This window comes from Dermacentor albipictus, chromosome 2 (assembly GCF_038994185.2).
Source record: "Dermacentor albipictus isolate Rhodes 1998 colony chromosome 2, USDA_Dalb.pri_finalv2, whole genome shotgun sequence".
Classification (NCBI taxonomy): domain Eukaryota; kingdom Metazoa; phylum Arthropoda; class Arachnida; order Ixodida; family Ixodidae; genus Dermacentor; species Dermacentor albipictus.
Genome location: NC_091822.1, coordinates 145,859,146 through 145,884,723, shown reverse-complemented (window position 1 = coordinate 145,884,723; position 25,578 = coordinate 145,859,146). Strand labels below are relative to the sequence as shown.

The 25,578-nt window shown below is 47.2% G+C and overlaps 1 protein-coding gene across 4 annotated transcripts in view; it reads right to left on the bottom strand.

The window, feature by feature from the left end:
• Window positions 1–2,875: 2,875 nt before the first annotated feature.
• Window positions 2,876–25,578, bottom strand: part of LOC135904692 (uncharacterized) — a 37,664-nt gene continuing 14,961 nt past the window's right edge. Inside the window, exons 4-13 of one of the 4 annotated variants that reach the window (XM_065435616.2) lie at window positions 22,690–22,746; window positions 22,443–22,531; window positions 19,052–19,543; window positions 14,088–14,325; window positions 12,848–13,016; window positions 12,142–12,281; window positions 10,228–10,360; window positions 9,138–9,305; window positions 4,568–4,699; window positions 2,876–3,117 (exon numbers count right to left, since the gene is read on the bottom strand). In XM_065435616.2, the coding sequence (XP_065291688.1) occupies window positions 2,923–3,117; window positions 4,568–4,699; window positions 9,138–9,305; window positions 10,228–10,360; window positions 12,142–12,281; window positions 12,848–13,016; window positions 14,088–14,325; window positions 19,052–19,543; window positions 22,443–22,531; window positions 22,690–22,742 (1,809 nt within the window). In that variant the 5' untranslated portion in view covers window positions 22,743–22,746 and the 3' untranslated portion in view covers window positions 2,876–2,922. Of the gene's footprint in view, window positions 3,118–4,567; window positions 4,700–9,137; window positions 9,306–10,227; window positions 10,361–12,141; window positions 12,282–12,847; window positions 13,017–14,087; window positions 14,326–15,118; window positions 15,275–19,051; window positions 19,544–22,442; window positions 22,532–22,689; window positions 22,747–25,578 lie in introns of those variants that run through there. The other 3 variants (XM_065435617.1, XM_065435619.1, XM_065435618.1) reach the window with 3 other exon arrangements.

Here is a 25,578-nt window from a genome sequence, read left to right as displayed (position 1 = left end):
GCACGGGGTTTCCGCACCAGCTTAAAGCATAAATGAACCCGCGATCACCTTTGGATGGAAGGGCTATGTATATATGCTTTTATGTCTCGCCTGTAATTAATTCTACACGGCTAATTGGAGGTGCGGTCAATTATTTAACTTTTCTAAGAAGTTCGAGCTCAGATACGCATTACGCGCCAAGAGGGCGCGACACAAAGCGGGAAAGAAAGAAGGAATGGTAAACAAGAAAATGCCAGCCAGAAAAAAAATACCGTAAGTCTGTCTACGTAAGCGAAACTTTCTTAGCTTTGCAGAAACATCCACTGAAACACAGCACGTGGTATGTGTGCAATTTACGGATTGCGAGGCGTCAATAATTTCGTCATCTGTCCTTTTTCTTGCTGCCCATCTCTATGGGTATTCCTAGGGGCCGCCATTCACGAACCAGAGAAAGGGTCTCCCGCAGTCACCTTTAAAGCATAGCTCTCTTCGCTAACCCTCCCGGACTCTCTTCCGAGTAGCGCACACGCATGAAAGCACAACACCCTTTGCTACCCGTAGAGGTGTCCTGGCTTCTGGCCTTGTTTTTCTTTTTAAAGAGTTACGAAGCGATGAAAGAAATTAAACATAAACATCCTATTGCAACAAATGTGCGTCGTCAAGACGTCACGATTCATTTAAAAAAGAAACTCTTTGAGCTCGGTTTCCAAAAGCTTGGCGTTTTGCGCATCTGCTTGGTTGGTCGTTCGCCGAGTAAAGTGAAATTTAGCGTTGCGCGAGATCCAGGATCGGCGCGCCAACCTTGGACACATTGGCGTAGCTAATGGGGCCAATCCTGGAGTCGATATAACGGGTGGCGTAAGATTTCGACGGCCGATCCCACCGCTGGCATACAGTTGTAAGATTTGAGGACGATCCCACCGCTGTTACCAGCTGTAGGAGTTGTCGGACGATCTCGCCGCTGCCACCATTTGTAAAGGTTGAAGGTCGGAGAGAGGAACTTGGGAGGAACTAGGCGTACAGGGTTTATTTACAGAATTTGCATTTTAAACACGGGATACATTTACACAGTCTAGCGTGACTCCCAAATGGAGCCCGCAAGCCGAAGCATACACCAAACGAGCACACAGCTCATGAGTACGATCACAGAGCACGACGACGAGTACGATGACGAGCACACCTAGCCGCCGACAAACAGCCGTTTTCAAACACTTCGCGTTCCCTAGATCCCTAGGTGAGGCAAAACGTTCGACGCCATCGTAAACAAGCCGCCTCTCTGCGGGACGGTTTACACACACACACCCTTCCATGCGCGAGGTTCACGGTCCGGAGCCGACGTCAGACGGACTTCGTAGAACTCGGGGCTTGTGTCAGGAAAGGTGCCTTTTATTCCCCGAGCTGACCCCTGCAGCGTGGCCGTCGTGGTGTCCCCTTGTCCGGCGGCTCTGAATTCCAGAGCTGCCGTAGTCCACAGTTCTCTGAATTAAGTTCATGGTTGGTTAGCGCTGTCCTCGCTGGTTCTCTGAAGGGCGCCCCCACCGCGGATCGATTGACGCACCTGCAGCGGGCTGAAAGAGCTTTGCAGAGCAGTACCCCTGCAGGCCGATCCTAACAGTGCTAACGTGGTTCACATGGTGGGGGGCTCCCCATCTTTTCGACTTCATTGCCAGGCAGGTAACAAATCGCTATGGTGCAAAATACTTCGCAGAATATAATCAGGTGCACGACATTTTCTTTTAGCCGCTTGACTAAAGCTCCGTTTCTCAGATTCCAACACGTGGTTCGTATCTGCATACTTTTCGTGTAGTGTGACGTCGTCAATCGCCTTTTCTGACTGGTTAGCAGAGTACGTTATTTCAGTCATATGTGAAACACAACCATTCTTGCAAGTGCGCAAGAATCCTGTGCTGAAGATCTATCTATGCTCGTTTAAATCATTTTCTGCTGTGAGTACGCGTCAAAAGATGCGAGAGAGAAATAAAAAACACAAGCAGCGCGCACGCTTTAGTCAAACGGCACCACGTACAGGGGCGTTAACTGGTTTTCGTTCCCAAAAAATGAAAACCACGAAGTCCTGCGACAGAGAGTAAAACATGAGAGTGAGCACTAACTTTATTAATCTCGACGAACGTATTGCCTGCTGCACGTCCAATAGTGTCAAAAAGATGACGCAGTGTACGGTGCGCAATGCAATGAAAATATAAGAGACAGCGTAAATAGAGATAGTGAAGCCAGGTCTAAGGGATGCAACTCAAAATCGTGAACGTTTGCGTTGGTCGCTAGAAGTGATGTTGAGTTGAGTAACAAATAAAATAGTAATACCACGACATACAATCGCTGCAAGCGCTTCTAGAGTTCCACACTATATCGGTCCGTCGTAGAAGTGAATGAAGGCTCGTCCAAGTCCCCGAAGCTAGATGACTTTTCCTCTCTCCAGGAAATTGTGGCCCCACACAAAGCACAAAGCACATAACAGGTGCAAGCGCGTGCTACAGCCAAAGGCAGTGATAGCGACTCCTTTATACAGGCGCCACTGTAATTAATTCCGTAATTCAATTTTGAGCGTTCTAGAGCTCCCACGTAGGTCTAACGTTTACCCTGGTCGTGTCCACACAAGAGCTGTCCTGCTATATCGCAAGGGTACTAGTATGCGAAAAAATAAAGCTAGCAGAGAAGCAGACCTTGTTTTCACCCCCCCCCCCCCTTCCAATAAAAAGAAGTCCCAGTACTCCCGTTTTCTCTAAAAAATGCGGAGTGCCAAAAGCATAGGGCCGAAATTCTCGCCCAGCGTTAAAGTGCAGCGACCAGTCTATCGTCCGGCTTCGCACGTACAGCACGACAGCAATTCCACGCCTTCCACCCCCCCCCCCCGCCCCCCACACACACAACCCCCCGATCGATGGCATGTGGATAATATTGTTCGCTGCACGGGCAAACGTCCTTTCACGGGCAGTCGTGGTCGGGCCGCCCTCTCAGCTTCGTGTCATAAATGTACTCGTGGATGGCGCGGATCCTGATCGTGCCTCCGATCACGTTCGAGTCCGTGCCGGTGCACGCGTTCGCCCAGTCTTCGCACTCGATGTCGAAGAGCGCCAAGCTGATATCCGATCTCTCGTACCGCTCCTTGACCTCGCACAGCTGCAAGCATTCCGACGAAGCCGTACATGTACTTTTTCCCTCAATATGCGCACCCGACTAGCTTAAACAAAAGAAAATTTCGGTGCACTGAAGATTTGCACACGAAGCAGGGGAGACGAGTATGATACATACATACATACATACATACATACATACATACATACATACATACATACATACATACATACATACATACATACATACATACATACATACATACATACATACATACATACATACATACATACATACACACATAAGCACATACACACACACATACACATACACATACACACACATACACACATACATACACACACATACACACACATACATACATACATACATACATACATACATACATACATACATACATACATACATACATACATACATACATACATACATACATACATACATACATACATACATACATACATACATACATACATACATACATACATACATACATACATACATACATACATACATACATACATACAGACAGACAGACAGACAGACAGACAGACAGACAGACAGACAGACAGACAGACAGACAGACAGACAGACAGATAGATAGATAGATAGATAGATAGATAGATAGATAGATAGATAGATAGATAGATAGATAGATAGATAGATAGATAGATAGATAGATAGATAGATAGATAGATAGATAGATAGATAGATAGATAGATAGATAGATAGATAGATAGGCAGACGGACAGACATATCAAGCTTACAACTCTAACTCAGCAATAAAAACGATATCACAGTTTTCTTTAACTGAGTCTGATGATACATCTAAAGCACACAAAATTGATGTATTATACGCCGCCCAAAAATGAACAAGCATGGTGTCACGTGTGTACAGGAAAACAACCACATCTCACTCGATGAGCACGGACATTCGCCGTCCTAACGCTGACGTGAGGAAGAACGGCAGCAGCAGCGAGCGAATTGACTTTCGTGCTGCCTCTCGCTTCAACGGGAACCAAGTGGTGGGAACACAGCGCACACGAAGCTATGGGCCCCCGGCGAACCTAGGCTGTGCACTCATCGCAGATCGCTTTCGAGATAGGGCCCGCGCGCCAGCGCGCGGCCACGCCATACTCAGCAACCGCCGGAGTTGACAATGTCGCGCGCTTATACAATGTCGGGGTCACGTCGACGATCTACTGTTCCACTCAGTATATTCAATTCTGCTTCTTCTCATTTCATTGCAATTAAACGAATGAGCAAGTTTCAATATTTTCATTTATTTATTTATTACGGGCTTCTTGAACAATAAGATCATTCTTAAAACACTTTCAAAATAATTCTATCCTGCCCAAATCGGTTCGAGGTAACAAGGTTAAACTTCATAATATAAGGAATTAAATGTTTTGTAATGTTTGTGGTGTCGATCGCGGTGACAGGCTCTAAAAAAAACAGACTACTGCGTCGTCACCTTTTCCGTAACAGGTGACCACAGTTCATAGGTCGCGATGACAGCGCTGAATTTTTCATTATAGCCGTATGGTGCCAGGTCTGGTCTGTAAATATGGAACTTGTCGTAGTACTTCTTGGCGTCGCCGCAATACTGGAATAAAGAGAAGAAAGGAGAAAATAATTAATTTAACAATGCGCCAAGCCGATATCGACGGCCATCTGCTGCGCCAGCAGCAGAAACACGGGCGCTTCAATAGAAGGATTAGGTTTCGAAATACCTTACAAGTGGAACATCTGTCGCTATAGGCAACGCTGAGCCGATTTCAAAAAATCCTCAAATTCTCAAATCCTCAATTTCAACAAAGAAAGTTTCTTTCTATGGACACCACTGCTCGGATATCATCTGCTTAAGCTCTCAGTTCGCTAGGGAAATAAATTAGAAGTAAAAAAAACAACAAAAAAGAAAAAAACACACTCCTCGATAACTCGGCAACAAAATGAGATATCGCTACTTTGCAAATAGCAGCTGATACAGCGCTCAAATCCGACTAATTTGTGACAACAGTTTGTGACAGCTCGTTCCATCTTCTTTACGGCAAGCATGCCTAATGTTTTCTTTGTTTCGGCGCTCAAATCTATGCTTTCCCCAGCTCAAGAAAGCGGGGAAGTACTGTGTCACTTATTAACGCGATAGTGTTAAGGGTCCCATGTCGCCGAAAATCCGGTGTCAGCGTCGGCGGCGTTTCCCGTTCCAGAAAATTAAAGCGTATATTTGTGTATATGTATACGTCACACCTTGCTATATGACATGCGGTATATGCGTGTTATATTTACGCACCATTCTATCACTAAAGTCCCTCATACCTTATCTTACGTTCTTGACGAAGTCATTTCTCCGTATTTTGAACATGCCAGCTCACAAACGTCATGAAACAAAACACCGATAGCGCATACCTTTTATGTTAAAACTTCACAGATAAAAATATTAAATGCGCAAAGCAATAACAGAAACCTGAAAATGATTTTTTTTTTTGCGTGGTTGTGCACAGCCTCCGGGATCCGCGCACTTAAGAGGCCGCGTTTCTACTCAAAAGCTCGCCTTCGGGAAAAGCGTTCGCCTCCAGTATTTTCCGGTAAACATTACGGTTACATAAGCTACGGTTAAGCGTGAGAAACAGTCAGGAGTCCTTGAATGCGAACGCTTTCCACTTGTAAAGGTGAAGCTTAAGCGTCTTGTATGCTGCCGTGCTTGTTTCGCAACCAACACGAGACAAATCAATACAGCACACAATGCGTACGCCGTAGCACACTGCAATAAGAATCGTCGAAATTTTGTCATTTCTCAGCTTCGTTCCCTTATGCGTGTTCGCTGTCACTACCGGCTGGTACTTTTTTATTGCGATAGCAGTTAGACGGTCACTCCAACCGCTTTCGCACCGTCAGCGCCACTCACACTGCCCCGATATTCACGGCGCATGCGTGGCCCTCGCGGTGAGGGCTGCAAGGCCTCCAGCCGATCCACACGACGGACCAAGTCCGCGGGCCGCTCGGTCACGTGATGCGACGTCACGGCCCGGCGCGGTCCGGTCCAGCGCAGAGCACATCCACACGGCGGACCGCATAGCAGACAGCAGAGCAGACCAACCAGCTACACTCTCGGCCAGAGTGTTATCATTGTTATCATTCCGGCTCGAGCCCCACAAAGCCGGGAACTGCTCAACGAGGTATACAAAATGAAAGAACCTCCTCGTCACTCCAAGAGGACACGGTGTTTAAAAAATGTCTGCTGCACGCACGTGTAGCGGAACGGCGGACATGAAACTACTGGCTTGACTGGCTTTTGCTGAGCCGAAAACTAGATTGGATTTGGCTGACGACACACTGTTGCCGGACAACATTCGTTGGCTAAGCCAAAATCGCTGCGGTTTGCATGCGGTCCGCCGCCAAAACGAAAGCGGGAAAAGCCTCGGCGATTTGTTGGACCGCGAGGGCCGCGGTCTTGCGCGGGCCAACGGCGGTACGCAGGAACTGGTGACGTCCTATCACGTGATGCGCGGACCGCGGTCCAAAAGAGCAATTTGGTCCGTCGTGTGGATCGGCCTTAACGCGCGCTGCGCTTGGTTGCACACGTGACGAAGCCAAGTGGACGCAACGTCACGCTCCGCTCGATCGGCTCTGCCGGAGCCAGGGAAGCGTCCTGTGTAGCTGCTGCAAGCGTCCTTCCTTTCCTTAGATCACTATCATCATCATCTATATAGCTGCTGGCACGAGCGGTGTGCGCGCACACACGCTTGTCTCGAGCGGCTGTGTTCGTGTATTGTGGTGCAGATGCACCACGCTTTCATATATATATATATATATATATATATATATATATATATATATATATATATATATTGTAGCGAAGAGAGACGCTAGTGGGTTCAGCGCTACTGGCTCTAAACGCTAGTGGGTCGAGCGCTCCTGCTCAGCAACGGCTCTCGTGCTTGCTAGCTGTGACAGCCCTGCCCGTCGACGTTGCGCTGCTCCGAGCTCTGCCTAATAAACACCTTTAGAATTGGTGGAGGTGCGGGGTATAGGTATATATATATATATATATGCTTTTTAGGTGAGGACGCGCCCGAGACGCGATCGACCAGATAAAGCAGCAATGGCGCGCGTCCATCGGCCCGGCGACGGCAGCGGGTACCCATCGGATGTGACCACGCAACTTGAAGACAGAAAAATTGGCGGTGGCTTAACTCGGCTTTGCCAGGATATGCATAGCGAAAGCTAAAGCACAGCATGGTTAGCCTTGGTTAATCTTGATTGCGAGTCCAGATTAGTCTGGTAGTCTAGCTATGTTGCGGCGTTTCTGTTCGACTGTTTCATGGGCGATTCGTTTCCTCTTCATCTCGCTCCGATGTCGATTATAGGCCTCCCCCTCCTTATCGAAATTGTTGCACTCCATACTGCCGCCTCAACTGTGGTTGCGGCGCACGCGAGCTCTCCTTTTCAATCCTCCGACATATTATCAGGCATGCGACGCAGCTGCCGAAGCGAGCGGAGGCGAGCGCAACGACGAGGGACGTGGTGTGACGTCATACCAAACGGCGGAGGCGGATGGGCGCGGCGCTGCGCCTTTTTTTCTCATTTTTTAACCTAGGTAGGACAGGCAGTATAATAGCAAGAGCTTGGTGGCACAACCCACCGTCCCGTTCTAAAGGGGGCGCTCATAACATCCATCCATCCATCCATCCATCCATCCATCCATCCACACCTGTGGCTTGGTGTTACTAGTGGCGCATGCGCAGTAGTGACTAGGGAGCGAGAGAGAAATATCCGCGGTGGAGGCGCGCGTTGTGACGTCATGTGCATCTTCGGAGCACCGCCACGGCGAAATCGCAAGTTCGCGGCCAGTAACGCTTTCGCTTTAAAAAATGTTTTATTGGTTTTATCGCCCGTTGGTACAGCAACCCGCGCTTCGCGGGAAATCCGAAATGACTGAGTGACGCGCAAAAGTAGGCCACCGAGACGAGGCCGTGAAACTCGACCATGAAACTCTGGGGGTGTACTCGGCGACTATCACTTTCGGCGATACTATCGCCTTGGCCACGCCTTTGCCATCGGCGTGCGCTGATTGCCTGTTTCAACAAAATCGGACGAGTTTATTGGCAAGTTGAGTACTAACGCCATCCGAATTCGCTCAATCAGCCAATCAGAGCGCGCCTGACGGCGATGCTATCGCCGAGGCGACATTGTCGCCGAAAGTGATCGCCGCAGAATACGTCCCCAGATAAAGCGGTCGATCGCGTCCCACAAGCAAGCCGAGAAGTATCCCAACCTAAATAATATATATCTTGCACCGTCATATACACTGACCACAGCGACATTGACAGCGGCAAGCTAAACCTAATCCAATCGATTGAGCACTGACAAACACCGACGATTTTCCGTCGGTCGCGGCTCGTGCACCATCGAGCTGCGACACCGGTAACTCCTCTACCGGCGTACTTCACCACCACGCCAGCGTTGTGAGACGCCCGGCGTCTGCCAGGAGGGCTGTTCCTGCAGCAGTTGTCTCGCGTATTGCGTTGCGCCATGCCGCCTCCGCGTGTTGTTAGAACACCGCGCGCGGAGCTCTAGCGCGGCGCTAAACCTTGCTGTCGCTTCGAATGCTTCGCCTACGGGAGAGATGGCCAATTTTTTATGCGTTGCATATTGCAATCGTTCAGTTCAGCCCTTGGGCGCGGCCGGGCAGCCACCATTGACCTTGAGTGCAACCACGTGACGTGACGTCACGACAGCCGGAGGAAAAGCTGGGCCCCAACTCGCGCGGTCGCGCGCGGCCGCAGCCACCACCTGACTCCCGCTCCTCCCGCTAGGGGCGCTGCGCCGGCGCGTGATACCTCGCCCTCAAAAAAAAAAAAAAAAGGACCGCGCAATATGCAACGCATTCTTGGCTTAACCAAGCTAAGACTGGCCATTTTTTCGCTTAAAAACAAAGCTGTCGTAAGAACTTTTTCTATGAATACTGGCCTGGAAGATGTTGCACGCTTACGCGAGCACCTATACTTCTACCGCCGTTTGATTCTAGTGTTACTGCTTACCGCGGACGACGGGCCGGGTGGAGTTTTGTTGTCCACGCACGGGTCGCCGTACTTTGCGTCCATCCCCGTGCTGGTCTTGTAGACGCGCGTGCACATCGACACCGAAATGGCGAGCGAAGGGTAATAGTTCCACGTCGTGCTGCTGTTCACCCAGTCCATCACCTGGAACTGCGAGCGAAATGGGGCGACGAGCAATCCACCAGCGAGGAAGGAAGGAAAGTGGCGACCTTTAAACTGCCAACTAAATAGCGACCCATAATTATTTAGAGACTACTGAAGTATTCTTTAGGTCTTTTCGTTTGCATGACAAAAGAAACGGTGGTAATTTACGAAGGAAATGAAGGGCAAAGGTTTAGTTTCTCTAATTGCGCGTTAAGCCTTAGCGCTGCTAGGTGATCGTGAAGTACCCGTTTCTAAAGTATATTTTCGCCACGTATGGGCGATTTTGCTACAGCAGAAAGTCCGCAAAACTTGCTATGTAGAGCATTTCGTGCTTTTACATAACAATCTTCATCCTGATTTGTTCGCCTATGGTACAATAATTTCTGCAGCGAAGCCGCGAAAACATCCATGATGTCGTGGTTAGTCTATAGTGTGGGAAGTCCATTGTTCCGCACCCATGGACGCATTTTCCAGTTCATTAAGACTACGCTCAGGGTATGACTTATAGTTTTATTTTTGAGGGAGAAAAATAGCCGGAACCGATGAATTAGCTTTTGTGTTGTTGTTAATTACAGCAAAACAAAGCATTTCTTTAATTACCGCAGCGTGTTCTGTTTTCGTAACACACAAACTACCGGTCCCGTATCTCTGTAGGATGCTTTGAGCGACAGATGAAGATGCATATCTCGGGCGCAATATGGGATCGGCGGAGATTTAAAGAATGCAGACAATGACTTGCCTAAACTACATCTGTGGGAAAATTAATCCATGGTTGAAAGGCCGGACGCAAGTGGCAAGGAGTTCTCGCACAATTACTTCTCGAATGACTCAAGTAGTTGCCAGTTACGGTACAGGCGCAAGGCTGGCTGAGTATACAGGTATATTTTTTTGTTTTTTTTTGTATTACAGAATACGGGCAACCACTCACCATGTCCATGGTGTTGTTGTTGTTGACGCCCGTGAGTGGCGACGCTCCTGTGATGACGCACTGCGGGTATTTGGCGGCGAACTCGTCCTCCGTGAAGTGAGTCCACGGAAGGAAGCCGTCCACTAGGAACTGCCTGAAGAATGCGCCGTATGCCAAAAAGAGGGCACAATAGGTCAGCCAACCCACGCGCAAGTATAATGCAAACTCCAGAGTTTCCTACAAAAGCTACTAGAGCAATCTCTGGTGCGGCAATCACTCAGCTACGATGGTATAGAGAAGGCCATTAGATAAGTGTAATATCATTTACATAGGTCAGTAGTAACAGCACTATTGCAGCCTTTCTTCCCGCGATATCTGACGTTCTCCCCTCGTGTTCTTAGCATGCATAAACAATCTACCGTTTACCCGTTACCTCTCAGATTCGAATGTTAGCGATAGATTGGCGGGTAACTCAGTTACCCGCCAATCTATCGCTAACATGACTGAGCACATTTCGCTGCATAAAGACTTAAGCAGCATTAAAGACTGGTGTGATTTCTGGTTAATGGTCCTCAACCCAACTAATATATCAATGTCAGTTTTCCGTAGCCAATATTGTTCCCACTTAAGCAATTAGTAACATTCCCATTGACGCCGTTGCATCTACCGGTGAAAACGTGTCCAACGTCTTGTGGTATCTGCGCTTGCAAATGGTGAATAAACGATAACAGCGTTCCTCACAAACAACCTAGAAAGCTCCGCTTAAACGTATTCTCGGAGCGCGCAGGATATGTGTTTCTTTTTCAGTCATGCGGCTGGTTTTGCAGCGTTCTACAGTCAGGTGACATGGCAAAAACCACTATTCGCTGTAAAAGGCGCAAGGTGGATCTATCTTTATACATTAGGAAAATGCTGCTCAAAAGTTTTGTGGAATGCTTCGAATGCTTCGAATTCTTGCTTCTGGTAAAATAATCTTCTTATGGCTACCGTGCGGACTCTTTCAGCTAAAGGGCTGCGCTAAACGGGAAGGCGTTGTTACGGTTGGCATGTAACACCCCGGGCAAAAAGGATGCTCTACCACCATGCCTCATTGAAACGAGGGGTGATTCCTAATTTGCTGTAGCTGTCTTGAGTGGTTACCGGTCTGGCGGACACCCCGCAGTGTTCACAGGCCCCTTTATGTGTGTGCGTGAAAACCCTTTCCACGAACCAGACAGGATCCCCGGTCTGCCACCAGCGGAGACACGCTCGTTAAGACGTCAACTGAAAGAATGGATCAATCGCCCATCCACAACCAGAGGCGCTTTCCGCGAACCTGCGACGAGCGAAAGAGAAGTGATCAGCTGCCTACGATTCCCAGGACCCGCGGGCTGCCGCCAGCGGAGGCACGCTGGTTAAGACGTCAACTGGGAGAATGGATCAATCGACCATCCACAACCAGACGCCCTTTCCACGAACCAGCAACGCGCGAAAGAGAGGGGATCAGCTGCCTACGATCCCCAGGACCCGCGGATTGCCACCAGCGGAGGCAAGCTCGGGGAAACATCGTCCTGGTAAAATGTGTGCCTCCGCCTTGCACTGTGGGACTCAGTGCATGTCACGTGACTTTGACGTGAACAAGATCGCGCCCACGATTTTAGTGGGCCTATTTAAAGGGCCCCGTGATGTACTTTTTCACTTCATTCTCTTCTTCTCATACTTCACCAACCATGGAATATACCGTGCAAGTTTCGCACTAGAAATTGTCTCGTCCTTGCCTGGTCGCCATGGTGTACCGGACGCCTGCAGCCCACCGACAACGCCACACTACCCAATAGCAACGTCGGTGGAGCTTGAAGAACCACACGTCGCAACAACTGGTCGGCAGCGGTGGGGTACGCTACCAAGGAGAACGCAACAGCGCACACCAGTAACTATCGTCACTTGCTTACTTACTCCATCTGATGCGTGACATTTCCGAGGAAGGGCGTCTTATTGGCCGGCCATATTCGGATGCCCAGGACTACGAAGCCACCATGGGGTGCACCGGGCTTGGGGTGACTCGCGTTCACTTTTTTCTGCCAGCCCCTCAGCTCCTGCACACGTGCGAACCCATCAAAGCAGACCACAAATAAATGTCCGAAAGATACAAAAACATAACGTCGCTCAAAAGCCTGTACGGTATCTCGACTACAGAATTTTTCGTCGCGTCAAGAGCAGTGGCCCGGTGTTCCATCGAGACGCCAGGACTACGAGAGAAGTACATGACTGTGGTCCTAAGACCTTCCTTGGGCGCGAGCGAGCGCACAAGGAAGGTCGCGTGCTTTCCTGCATTTATCGTGTCCGTGCATGCGCTTCATAACTTTTAAAAATACGGAAGGTGCATTTGTGCGTAGCAGTAGAATGCTCATATCACAATCGCGTGCTTGCCTGTTTGTACAAAAAGTATGAAGTTGTCCTTTGTTCTTTTTTCTATTTTTCATTGATACAGCTTCGACGGCAGAGAGCGAGCCAGATTCACAAAACTGGGTTTGAGTATGTGAAGAATTGCTGTCGCATTTCAAATGTCCGTTTAATGCATTGGTGGGTTGTGTTTGAGGGCATGCTCGATTTGCATATAGCGCTAATGCAATGGGTACAAATATTGCGGATAGGCGTGCACCTTCAGTAAGTCGAACGCCGCCCGAACTTCACTCTCGATGTTTAAGTTTTCCCAGGGCTTGACTTCCAAGTCAAGGACGGCGTGATGGTAGATGTTCTTGTTCCAGTAATCTTCGAGCTTTGCCTGTCCCTGAGGATCCCTGACATGCTTAATAACTTCGGCGTTCCTTCTGCAAAGGTGAAAGAGTCAATGCCCATGAAATTGAGTGCCGGCGACAAGCAAGTGCTGCATGTCCCGGAATTGCCTTTCGGTTTCAAGAAATAGTTATAGCTTTCTGGAATGACGTAGTTTATTAGGCAAAGCAAAATGGAAATCCCTTTACCCTCAAGGTGCACAAAGACAGCTGGAATGCGAAACGGCAGTGATAAGGGCACTGCGTCTTGACCAGTACATTGTTTGACCAGGTACAGACTTTTCCCATTTTTGCCAGATCGAGCTCAAGGCAGAGTGAAAACCCGCATACCATTTTTTTGTGCTACAGGTATTGTGTACATAATATAAGTGTGTACTACATGCTGAATCCTACGTCATGAGTTAAAACTTCTATGCGCAAGGTCGCGGGATAGTATCCCAGTCGAACCTGCTGCATTTTTATGGGGGCGAAAAGGAAGAATGCTCGTGTGCTGTGAATTGGGTGCACGTTAAAGATTCCTCAGATGGTCATAATTAATCCCGAATACCCCACTATAGCGTGCCTCATAATCAAGTAGTGGTTTTGGCACGTGAAACCCAGGAAATTTTTTTACCAGCTGTAACTACGAACAGCGTGGTACTGGCAGCAGTCCGTGTGTGTGTGTGCGTGCGTGTGTGTGTGCGTGTGTGTGTGTGTGCGTGCGCGCGTGTGCGTGTGTGTGTGCGTGTGCGTGTGCGTGTGTGCGTGCATGTGTGTGCGTGTGCGTGTGTGTGTGCGTGTGCGTGTGCGTGTGTGTGTGTGTGTGTGAAATACCCTAAATGTTGTTAGAAACAAACATCTTAAAATATACACAGGCACATAGCTCAATCGCCACCATCAAAAGTGTGTACTGAAGAACGTAGGTCGGAAAAACAATATGTCAGCGCGATGAATGTTCCTTACACGAACACAAAAAGTACAAATGCACGCAACACGCATGACAGTTTTAACCGCGCGTGCAAACCAAAATGGTTTTCCCAGCAGGAAAGCAAAGGTTCGCCGCATCTTCCACTCCGTCATTTGTCACACGCGCAGTTGAAAAAAAACAACGTGGACAAAACTACTCGCCGATGCGCGAAGCTGATGGCGAACTTGGTGGCAGCGGCCGGTCGTGCGGCCATGGCGAATAACTTTTGCAAGTCCGCGTGGCTGTCGTCGAGCAGAGTGTCCTTGCTGGGCCTCACGTACATCGGTATGAAGGCGAAGTCGCAAAAGCTGTCCGTGTCGATGAGGTCGTAATCCTGCGGGAAGGTGCCGAACGTGCACCACACCAGGTCGCGCGGCATGGGACCCGGCAACAGCATCGCTGCGCGAGCAGGATGGCAAAAGAGAGAGGGAGCGCCCGCTGAAGTTCCACAGTGCACAGTGCATGGGTGGTGTCTTGAATGCTGCGGCTGAGCGCGCTCGGCGCACACTCAGCGTTTGCCATTTGTCGCGCTTTGGAACAAATTTCAAGAGAATGCATCGTACGCACTGAAAATTTTCGTTGTATGGCGTACAGAGCAGATAACTTGTGATCTTGAATCGAACGGAACAGTGAGTGCGAGTGCCTAGTGAACATGGCAGACGCACCACCACGTCCCGTCGTTTGCGCTCTCGGACTACCTTCAAAACGTGCACTAACCAGCCTAGGTAAGCACAAACCTGCGATCTATTACGAGAAAATTAAGGGTTGACAAATTAAAAGGAACGCAACCAAAGGCTAGCGAAGACGCGACAAAATTATTAACAATGGTAAATTGTTAACGCTAATAAAATTAATTGACTGAGCACGAGCTGATGATTCAGCCAAGGGTAATAGGAGATTGCTGGGCGAGGTCGGCGTCCTGCAGTGGAGATAAATTCCTTGATGGTTATGATGATAATGATGATGACCTTGAAATTTCTAAGCTCTTGCTGATGTAGTTTGGTAGCTTTCGGCGCATCGCAATGAAGCTAGCGTGTTTCAACGGGCCAATGTACAAGGCCCCTGTCACATGGCCTCTTTCAGTATACGCTCCTGTACGAATAAAAGCTACACTCATGAAAGAGCGGTCACTCAACTTCGCTGCTCATAACCGGCAGGAAAAATGTAAAGAAAGAAAAGAAAGGCACCACACCTGTAGTACGCTGTCTTCGGACATTCTTGCGAAACGTACGTGTTAAAGACGCAGGCATATCTAACGCCACTGATGGCGGGAATCACGAATGAATCCGCGAGTGTGCTCACGACTCCCTACAACTGCGCGGCCGCACCGTGCTATAGCGGCGGCGACCGCGACAATGTTAAGGACTATATAGCTGGGCACCAGTTGCGCGGTGGTGCAGGCACAAAAAAAAAATTATGAAGTCAACAGCGTTCGCTCTTATCATGCAAAAAAAAAAAGCATTCCCGGTTTTTCAAACAGCCAGAAACATTCGGTGTTAGAGGCACACCTACTGACAAAAAGAGAAGTGTGGCCCTTAGGAAAGTGAATTTGGACGAGCTGCCTGTAAATTTTCGAGCGCAATCAAGGCACGCCGCATAAGTAAGCACTGCGAAATCCATGCAAGTCTTCTTTAAAAGTGATGCGAGGATGGTGTTTAACCGGCATTGTGTTAGACCGGAATTCACTCGAGCTCGCTCGAATGTACGCACCTGACAGGGCCATAGACGCCTACACGCTTGCGACCCGTTTTGACTTGGCCGTGTAGGCGGCCTAATAAAACGTAGGGCATTATCTCGATGCGGCGTGCTATCGAGCGGTGTATCTGTGGCTCTCATTTATCGAATAAGCAATTCTGATTCAGTAACGGTCGTTTGTAACGTCTGTGACCCGCTGCATGAGGAACGCACCTTATCATTCCTGTGCCTTTCGAGTAGACGCTGAAAGCTCCCGATTAAAAAATACGTGCCTACGTATTACTTATCAAATGCAATTACTGAAGATTTCAATGGGCGCCACAGTGTCAGTTCTCCCTTGTCAGACTGCGATGAATTACAGCCGCATGGTTTTCAATTTTCCCGCGAAGCTACTATTGCTTCTGAAAGCGCTCAAACATGTTATATCTGCCTGCAATCGCGGTTTTCTGAGAGAAGCACTCAACTACACAACTTAAGAAGCTTACTTCTTGCGCAAATGTGAGAATCGTTAGGGGCGATGCGTGGTGTAACATTAAAGTCGGTGTGTTAATTAGGAGTTACCTAGAAATAGCAATACCATCGTTTTCAGCTATATTAGAGGTGTTATATGAAACCTTTACAATGTTACCCCGCATTCATGGCAGAACGAAAAGCGGCGGCAATCTTATATATAAAAGAGATGGGGTTCTATAGGTGACGAGTATACCGTAAGCTTGAAATGTGTAGGTTCAATGTGTGTTTTGAAAATAATTACTGAATACTTGTTTTCTGCCAACTTCCGTGCGCTGTGGGAGGGGGGGGGGGGGGGGGGGGCTTGCCTAAAGCGGACAACTTCCTGCTGCAGTCAGGCGATATAGTGCGGAGGTGACGCTGGCCTTCGGCCGCCATTATGAGGGAGACATACACGAGCGCGCTCTATAGTAGCCGGTTATTTATACTCCATTGCGTGCTTGCACGTCTTGCGGTGTTTTTTTCGGCGTCTTTCGACTGAAATTCGACGTTCCGACCAGCAGCCGCTTTTCGACAGTGCCGCTCTGCAAGTAGTGCGCCTACGTGTGCAGTTACGGCCGCAAAAGTACGCATAGGCCGACGCCGTTCAATGAACCAACTTCACTTGCGAACTACGCGTCTTCGTTGAATTGGCGACGATTCGCCCGTATTTCTTGCACACCAAATATAACAGCCAAGTGCAGCATTTTTCATTCACCAGTCACACAGTTCATCTAAAGGAACGTGTACTGTGCGCACGACCCGTTTCTCCTACTGATGAGCTACAGTACCATCGTGTTGAGCCGTGTTACTCGCCTAACGCCGTATAGCCGACAGCTGTTACGTTTCTTCACCCAACGGTGATTTGCATGCCGGGCAATGGTGGCTGCAGCAGGCTGCACTCAATCGCCTGACCGAATGCTTCAGCATTTGCGAGGCGACTTCGGCCATGCTTAGATGACCACGCGGGATCGCTACATCAGAACGCAAGATGCCGCGGCATGGCACGCTTCTTCGTTTGATTCCTCCCTTCCTTGTATATAGTTTGTTCTGATAGAAACTTCAATTTCGTTATTATTACGTCGTTATTATTTCGTTGAAGTAGTAAACATGCTATGAGTGACGAACGATGAATGTGCAATCTATGTGTTGTGGCTACAGCCCTGGTAAAGAACTATACAAACGTTCCAGACTGTCAAACTCGTTATCAGTATTGTTTCCCGGAATCGCAAGACAACTTGCAAAAGACACCAAGCAGAAGTTCTGCGTAAAAGCGAGGGCATGTCAAGTGTGGTGATTTTTTCACGTTCTTGGATTAATTAGAAGCGTTGCAAATAATTACTGAAGCCTCGGTTTTTTTTAATACCTAATAAACCGTCCTCCCCGGTGTCCTAGGAGATGTAGACGAGGCCCCTTCATGTTCATGTTTATCGGCCGATGTGGCGTAGTGGCTTAGGTGTTGCACTGTGAAGCCCGAGGGCGCGGGATCGAATCCTGGCCGCGGCAGCCGCGTTTAGATGTGGGCGAAATGCAAAGAAACAAACACCCGTGTACCGCACATTGGGTGCGCCCTAAAGAAGCTCGGGGGTTCAAAATGAACCCGGAATCTCCCACTACGGCGCGCCTCATGATCATATTGTCGCTTTGGCAACGTAAAACCCCAGAACTTAATTTCGTTTTCTTTTTATTTGGTGAAATTAAGGACCAGATCATAGGTGATATGTAAGTAATGTAAAAAGTGGGTGGGTTGAGTCCTTTACAATGAATTACGTATGCAAGCGTTCCGAAGCATTACGAGTATGTTTTAAGAGCGGCGCCGAATTTAGCCCGTTTCCAAAGCAGAACTGCTGGCTCCATGATCTTCAAATTTAAGGAAAAAAAGGGGGAAACGATATGTCAAATTTGTGTGTGGTATGAAGTGCATGATTGTCAAATATGGTCGGTGGAAAAACTCCTTTAAGCAAGTGTTTCAAAGTGCCATACGGTCGTAACCAGCTATGTATGCCAATGTCCCGAGAGAACTCTGCTTTACAGATTGCTTATATTTCGTAGAAAACAGGGTTCATGTTAAGTGCAATGTTTGACAAAACGTTAATGTTTTTTTACCTGAATGGAATCGTTGCGAATTATTAGCGAATTGTTGGGCTTTTCTTAGATTATTATATGCTAAGCACGGTTTGTAAGAAGTAGCTTTCCCCAGTGTTTTCGGTGAAGTAATGAAGGTAGTTTGTTTATAGGTATTTAAAATCAGGGGCAGGTTATAGGTAGTCTAAACTGAATGTTCGCGGTTTAATTATGGGCTAAGCAGTAGATTTGTGTGCGAGCGATACGGAGCGTTATATTTGTGCTTTATAACCAACAAAGATTACAGCCTGTGAACCTGGCTGAACTTAGGCGGATGAATTACTGTCTTAAAAAAATTAACAACTGCTCGAAAGCGTCATATGTGGGCAAGCTTTAAAAGGGGTTAGTAAATGTAAGCAACGCCTTAAGGTACATGGTTTGATCAGGCAACTGAAATCCGTAAATCAACCGCTCGAAATAAATAGCGTCGCTGGAAATCGGGTTGCGATTATGGAAGGTCCCACAAGTCTGTTTTTTTTTTGTGTGTGTGTGTGCAGTATTAAAAGGCTTCGGTCACTGCTGTTATTGTTGTAACCTGCCATTGTGCCATCGTCGGCATACAAAGAAATAACATTCTGCAGGAGGACCTGTTGTTGGGCTAGTTAACTTTACTTAACGGCATATTGTAGTGCGAAGGCACAATCGTAATGTCACCTGTGACGTGCGTCTCTGTGACTTCTTTGTGATTGTGCCTTCACGCTACCATATGTCGTTAAGAGAAATAACACTTGGTCTTGGTATTGGCTTGCGCCACATTATAGCCATTTATATGTCTAAAGCTGAAAATACAGGTGCACCACAAAAAAAGTAAACTTACTTGGAGTGGATGGATTGGATGGAGTGGATGGAGTAGGAGTAGTGGTTGTTGTGGTGGTAGTCGTGGTAGTTGTAGTGGTTGTGGTGGTAGTTGTAGTGGTTGTTGTGGTGGTAGTCGTGGTAGTTGTAGTGGTTGTGGTGGTAGTAGTAGTGGTTGTTGTGGTGGTAGTTGTAGTGGTTGTTGTCGTGGTAGTAGTAGTGGTAGTAGTGGTTGTTGTGGTAGTTGTAGTGGTTGTTGTGGTGGTAGTTGTAGTGGTTGTCGTGGTGGTAGTAGTGGTAGTTGTGGTGGTAGTAGTAGTCGTCGTTGTGGTAGTAGTGGTAGTTGTAGTGGTTGTTGTGGTGGTAGTTGTAGTGGTTGTTGTGGTAGTAGAGGAAGAAGTAGTCGTTGGTGTGGAAGTAGAGGAAGTAGTAGTCGTTGGTGTGGAAGTAGTAGTAGTTGTAGTGGTAGTGGTAGTTGTGGTTCTTGGTGGCATGATGACGGTCGGATGGGGATCTGGAAAGAAGATGTGGCGCACACAATGCTTTAGTGCGAGGGACACTTTGCACCATTTTCTTTTATTAAATTGAAAAATTAACAGATCCCCATAGTTCACATTCCCATTTTCCGTTTTGAAGAATAATGCCACCAAAACAAGCAACTATACTCTATATTGTAAACACCATAGACAATTATGGAAAACTTGTAACTGAGCTCGTTTTTAATTAGGATTTCTTTTATGGAAACAACCTTCATTTTTATGCATCCATATTAGTCCTGTCCAAAATTTCAGACCATCCTTTATTGCTTCATTTTTGCAAGTCGCATCGAGCAAGTTTTGCGGGCACGCTATGCACTGGCACGGGTGCGTGATAGGAATGCACCCATAAACTGCCAACAAAAAAATTCTGGATATAACACATCAATGCCATTGTGATCACTGTGGAGCCATATGGGACGACCTCGACAAAAGAACCATTTGTCAGGCTGGTTTTTTTACACGTAAATATGCCATAATTGCGCGAACTGAGACATTCACGTAAGAGGTGTTCAACGTATAAGTTCGCGCAAAAATAACTTCGCTAAACTCAGAGAAAGCCACTTTGTGCCCATGGGTCGTGATTGCACGTAATTCAAGCTACGAGAATGAACTTTTCTGTATCATTCATGAGTGGTGGGCCAGTATGAAATCCGCATGCCTTTCCCAAACGCAGGGTCTTCACTGACAAGGGTGTGGCTGCGACGCGACTACTGCACGTATTGCGTATGAATACCGACGTTTTCGTATGAAAAGTTATCAATATTGTTCTCGACAACTCGGACAACACTTCACCCTAGAACAGAGTCCTAGTTCGTTATATTAATCCGCAAAGGAATGAATTAAAGTTATTTTTGTGGAATGGTGTTCGCTGCTACGCGGAATATCTTGTGTAACGGAACAAAAATTATATTCGCATTTTTTGAGGAACTCACAGAACGTTGCTTAACAAACAGATATTGTTCTCTTTCGAAGAGCAACGAGAAATGAACACATACAAGAAACAGAAATCAGCACATAAGCACACATAGACAGCATAATTACTGAAGTGCTCTTTAAAAAGGCTATTTGATTATATTGAAATACAAAAGTTCTAACGCTTGACCTCCTCCTCTCGGACGCAGTTCGCCGCAACATCTTGCTCCTTCATGTAACCCATGTCTTCTTTAAATGTTTTTTTTTTCCGAGTTACAATATGTTTCGAATTTCTATGAATTCTTCTTGAATGATTACTTATATGCAGGGTTCAGTGATCTCAGTTAAAGCCCAAGAAAGCAGATCAAACTTTCGGAAACTAAGAACCGCAATAACTGTGCCCTATGTATTTCGATGCGATACAATATTTTTAGACAGGTCATAGTTCTTTAATTTACGAAGCAAAAAAATATAGGAAACCATATTGGGGACGCATAGCACATGTCTTGCGACCTCTCTTGCCCGTTTTAATCCCACGACATCTCGTCATAGGTGTAATGAGAAATTTTAGTCACGCGCTGGGATGCAGAGAGGCGTAGGACCTAACCTAATTTTGCCTCGACCGTTGCTTAAGCCAACCTGAGCTCCGCATGCCCCCGGTGGCAAGTGCTCTTTTCTCGCCACCGGCTACCTGTCAAACCAATGGCGGCTGGTTTATTACGTAATTTGTTTTGTTGAACGACATTAGGTACACTCAAAAATAAATCTCCCTGCGGGGCAGGCAGGCTAGTCTCAGCTGAGATCAAAACACCAGCAGTTATACAAGCCCCTCTCTGCACTGTGAAGAGTGCCTTCAGGATTGCGTGTTTGCTCGCACGCAAGCCCACTTTTAGACCTGAATGCCTACTCATTTCGTATTCCAATACTAGCGTTTCTTTGCCAGACCGTAGGGCAGCCAAACGTAGCGTGATCCCTCTTCCATTTGTCTCTGTACGTTATCTCCTGAGGTAATAGCTTAAATCCTTGAGACAAGGCTTTATCTGAGAAGCTCCGATCTAAAATAGATGGGAACGACGGATAGATTGTTCTTGACAACGGCTGCACTGAATGTTATGAGATTTGTCACATTTAAACGACAAAGTAAAACTTTACCGACTATTTAAATCCAAATTTAACGAAGATGCCATTTCTTTTAAACATCGTTGACTTTCTAAACATTACATAAAAACTGAGGAACTATGTAACTTTGCAATAAATAAATCTTAGTAAACTCTGTAAGCCACATATTGTGACATATAAAGCGGACACAACTGATATACTATAAGGCACTCAGAAATATGCCACTAATGTGGGAGCCGGACCTGCGCAAAACCCTCATAAATATTGTAATGATCTCACGTAAGTTGTATCTCACATATCACGTTTGTCCGATTTAGATTCTCTAAACGAGCCAGTTGCAAAACCGCGATACGTGTTTCTGGAACTCAGTTAGGAGTTTGTAAACTTCGTGCTTCGAGTGCTCTTCAAGTGCCGGTAAACAAATGCTGGCCCTAAATCAAAACTCTGTTTCCTACGGTCGTGTAGAACTGGGCCTCCTCCGTTAAACGGTAAACCTTCCGTCCAAGTCGGCCGAGCGGCTTTATACTGAGATGGAAGCGTTTTTACGCTTCACACACACAAAAAAAAATTATGGGGCTTTACGTGCCAAAACCACTTTCTGATTATGAGGCACGCCGTAGTGGGGAACGCCGGGAATTTCGACCACCTGGAGTTCTTTAACGTGCGCCTATAGATCTAAGTACACGGGTGTTTTCGCACTTCACCCCCATAGAAATGCGGCCGCCATGGCCGGGATTGAATCCCGCGACCTCGTGCTCAGCAGCCCAACACCATAGCCACTGAGAAACCACGGCGGGTACGCTTCACACAAATTTAAACTGGAAAAATCGGCGAACTTCTTACTCGTCAGGAGGATGAACACGGCGTAGCATAAGAGCGCCAGCACGAGAATCAGGAACACGCAGAGCATTGCAATGACCCATTTCGCTTGCCTGCGTGAGCGAGGTATCATCATCATCATCATCATCATCGTTGTCGTCACATTATCATGATTAGTGTTAATATTATTATGACTGCTACAGCCACTGGCTATAACGTTTTCTTTTTTTTTTTTCTTTGAGCGACCATAAAAAGTTGGCAGTATACGTACAGTGGTATTTCAGACGCGGGTGAGCGTGACCTTCCTTCGACGTAGGTCGTCATCGGGCTGCAAAACAACGCCGCAAGCCGCATTCTGCGATGAGCCGTAAAACTCCACAACATATACGCTCGTTATTCGACTTTAGTTGACATTCGGACAGCACCAGCAGGAGACCGAACTGCAGGTCACTCAGAGGTAAAACAAATCGGAGCTCTCTTTTCTAAGCCCAAATAGGTCAAGCATTTTCCCAAGCTTTGCCGAATGCCTCCGAAGCCAACAAACAAGGACACCAAGAAAGCATACGGGAATTATCCGTATTTCATAATTGAATTAAAGAAATGATAAATAAATGGAGATGAAAGTGGATTGGAAACGGTGCCGCGGTAGGTCAGTTGGCAAGAGCATCGCACGCGTAATGCGAAGACGCGGGTTCATATCCCACCAGCGGCCGTTTGTTCTTTCATCCCCTTTCACTTCCATTTATTTATCATTCCTGTAATTCAATTAATAAGTTAGGATAATTTCCCCGATCTATATATATATATATATACCGACTTCCACGTCGGATTTCCGGAACCCATTCCAGGTATTGACCATTTTATGTGCAATCTACTCGTAAATACATACTTTATACTGTTTTAGCACCGAATTTACTAAAACCGTTCGCGTCTTCTTCTGCCTTTTGTCAATTATGCGCTAAACCAGTATTACGTATGGATTGCCAACTAGCCCACATCAACGCTTTGCTGGAAAATACCATGTCCAGCCATTTAATAGGATCACCTCGCATGAACACGAGAAAAGAACGAAACACTGCAGGAACCCGCTACACGGCCATACATTGGAATGCCTACCAATAATCCGTGTGTCTCCCTTACAGAGATTGCTTGCGCTTTCTTTTTTCTTCTGAAATGCCGCAGTCATGGTCGAGCTACATGACAGGAACATCATTTCTGATATGCAGGCAGCTATTTACTTTCGTGGTAACCGTACGAGAGTAAATTAAATGCGAGTTGCAACACTCAACCAATGTATCTATCACATATGCTCGTAATTTTTGGCCGTGCTAACTGAGACAACATGGCAATGATCAACAACGCACGGATTTACTGCTTTTGTTTTACTGCTTCTTGTTATTGAGCAAAACATGAACAAGGTGAATGCAGGAGCCAACGTTTCGACAAGTGTACTTGTCTTCTTCAAGGCCTTGAAGGCCTTGAAGAAGGCCCTGAAGAAGGCTTTCTTCAAGGCCTTGAAGGCCTTGAAGAAGTCAAGTCCACTTGTCGAAACTTTGGCTCCTGCATTCACCTTGTTCTGCTTTCATCTCCATCTCCCGCATACCCCGTCTTTTCTCTGCTTCTTGTTATCGTAGCTTACTAGGCACCGGTAACGCTAAGCTGCGCTCCCACTGGGAGCAGCTATATAAAAGAATGAAATTTGAGAAATAAATACTTACACTGCTGCTGAAAAAGGAAGGACAACGTGTGCTGCATGAGCAAAAGCCTGACAGCGATCAAGAAACACGTCACATAGCCTTGCTAGATATATCACGTTGCCTTATCGTTCGTTTCAAATTCTCTGTTACAAGGGCAGACTTCAGGGTGCTGAAAGGGCCCGGCAGCGAACTCCATTTGCAGCACCAGTTTAGGAAACTGCGGCTTAATGCGCGAAGAGTTTTGTTCGTAAGGGCTGTTTTCCATTCGCTGGCCGCCTTGACTAAGCACGAGTTGCTAAAAATGTCTCTTAAATAAAGTTGCAGTGTAATGTTCTCTTTGAGAATATGTACCCTGTGAAATACTTTTTTTAACTTTTCGCCCAATAGCAGCGGTTTTCATTAACGTGCCCTCTAGCATAATCGATCAGTTCCCGCTTTTCTAACCAGTCCTGCACACAAAGTCTTGGAGAATACCGACCGAGATGGCCTGCCGCTGCGTCACTGTCCCTGTGATAGGTTCGCGTTCACTATCACTGCGCTACAATGAAGTAGGGACTTTTAAAGTAGGAGGTGTACAAATCCCTATACAGAGCAAATATATATATATATATATATATATATATATATATATATATATATATATATATATATATATATATATATATATATATATATATATATATATGATGTCGCGGGTATAAAACTATATACAAGATGTATTTACAAAACACGACCCCCGGCAGAAAAAGCACCGTCCCGGTGCTTCAGACGGGGCCGTCGGTAAGGGCACAGTACGGCTTAAGCCGAGAGACGGGTACGACGTCAGGTGATGTGGAACCGGCTGGCATGACGGAGGTCTCGGGGATTATCTCGTAAGTGAGATTGGTCACTTGACGTAGAACGCGGTAAGGGCTTTTTGTAGCACGGGAGGAGTTTCTCGGAGAGCCCCACTCGGCGGCAGGGGGACCAAAGTAGCACGAGAGAGCCTGGTGAAAAATATGTGTCACGATGGCGGCGATTGTAAGCGTGTCGTTGAGATTCCTGCGATGCCAACAGACGGGTACGGGAAAGCTGGCGCGCATGGTCAGCGTGGACGATGGCGTCGCGGGCATACTCGGTCCTCGAATCCTGTATCAAGGGGAGGGAAGCGTCCAATGGTAATACTGGGTCCCGACCGAAGAGCAAGTAAAAGGGCAATACCCAGCAGTATCGTGGCGTGATGAATTATAGGCGAACGTGACGTAGGGCAGCGCCACATCCCAGTCCTTGTGGTCGGGTGAAACGTACTTTGATAACATGTCAGTAATGGTCCGATTAAGTCGCTCAGTAAGGCCGTTAGTCTGGGGATGATAGGAGGGGGTCAGTTTATGCTTGGTAGAACATGAGCGTAGGATATCGGCGATGACTTGGGAGGGGAAAGTGCGGCCGCAGTTAGTAAGGAGCTGTCGCAGGGCACCATGTAC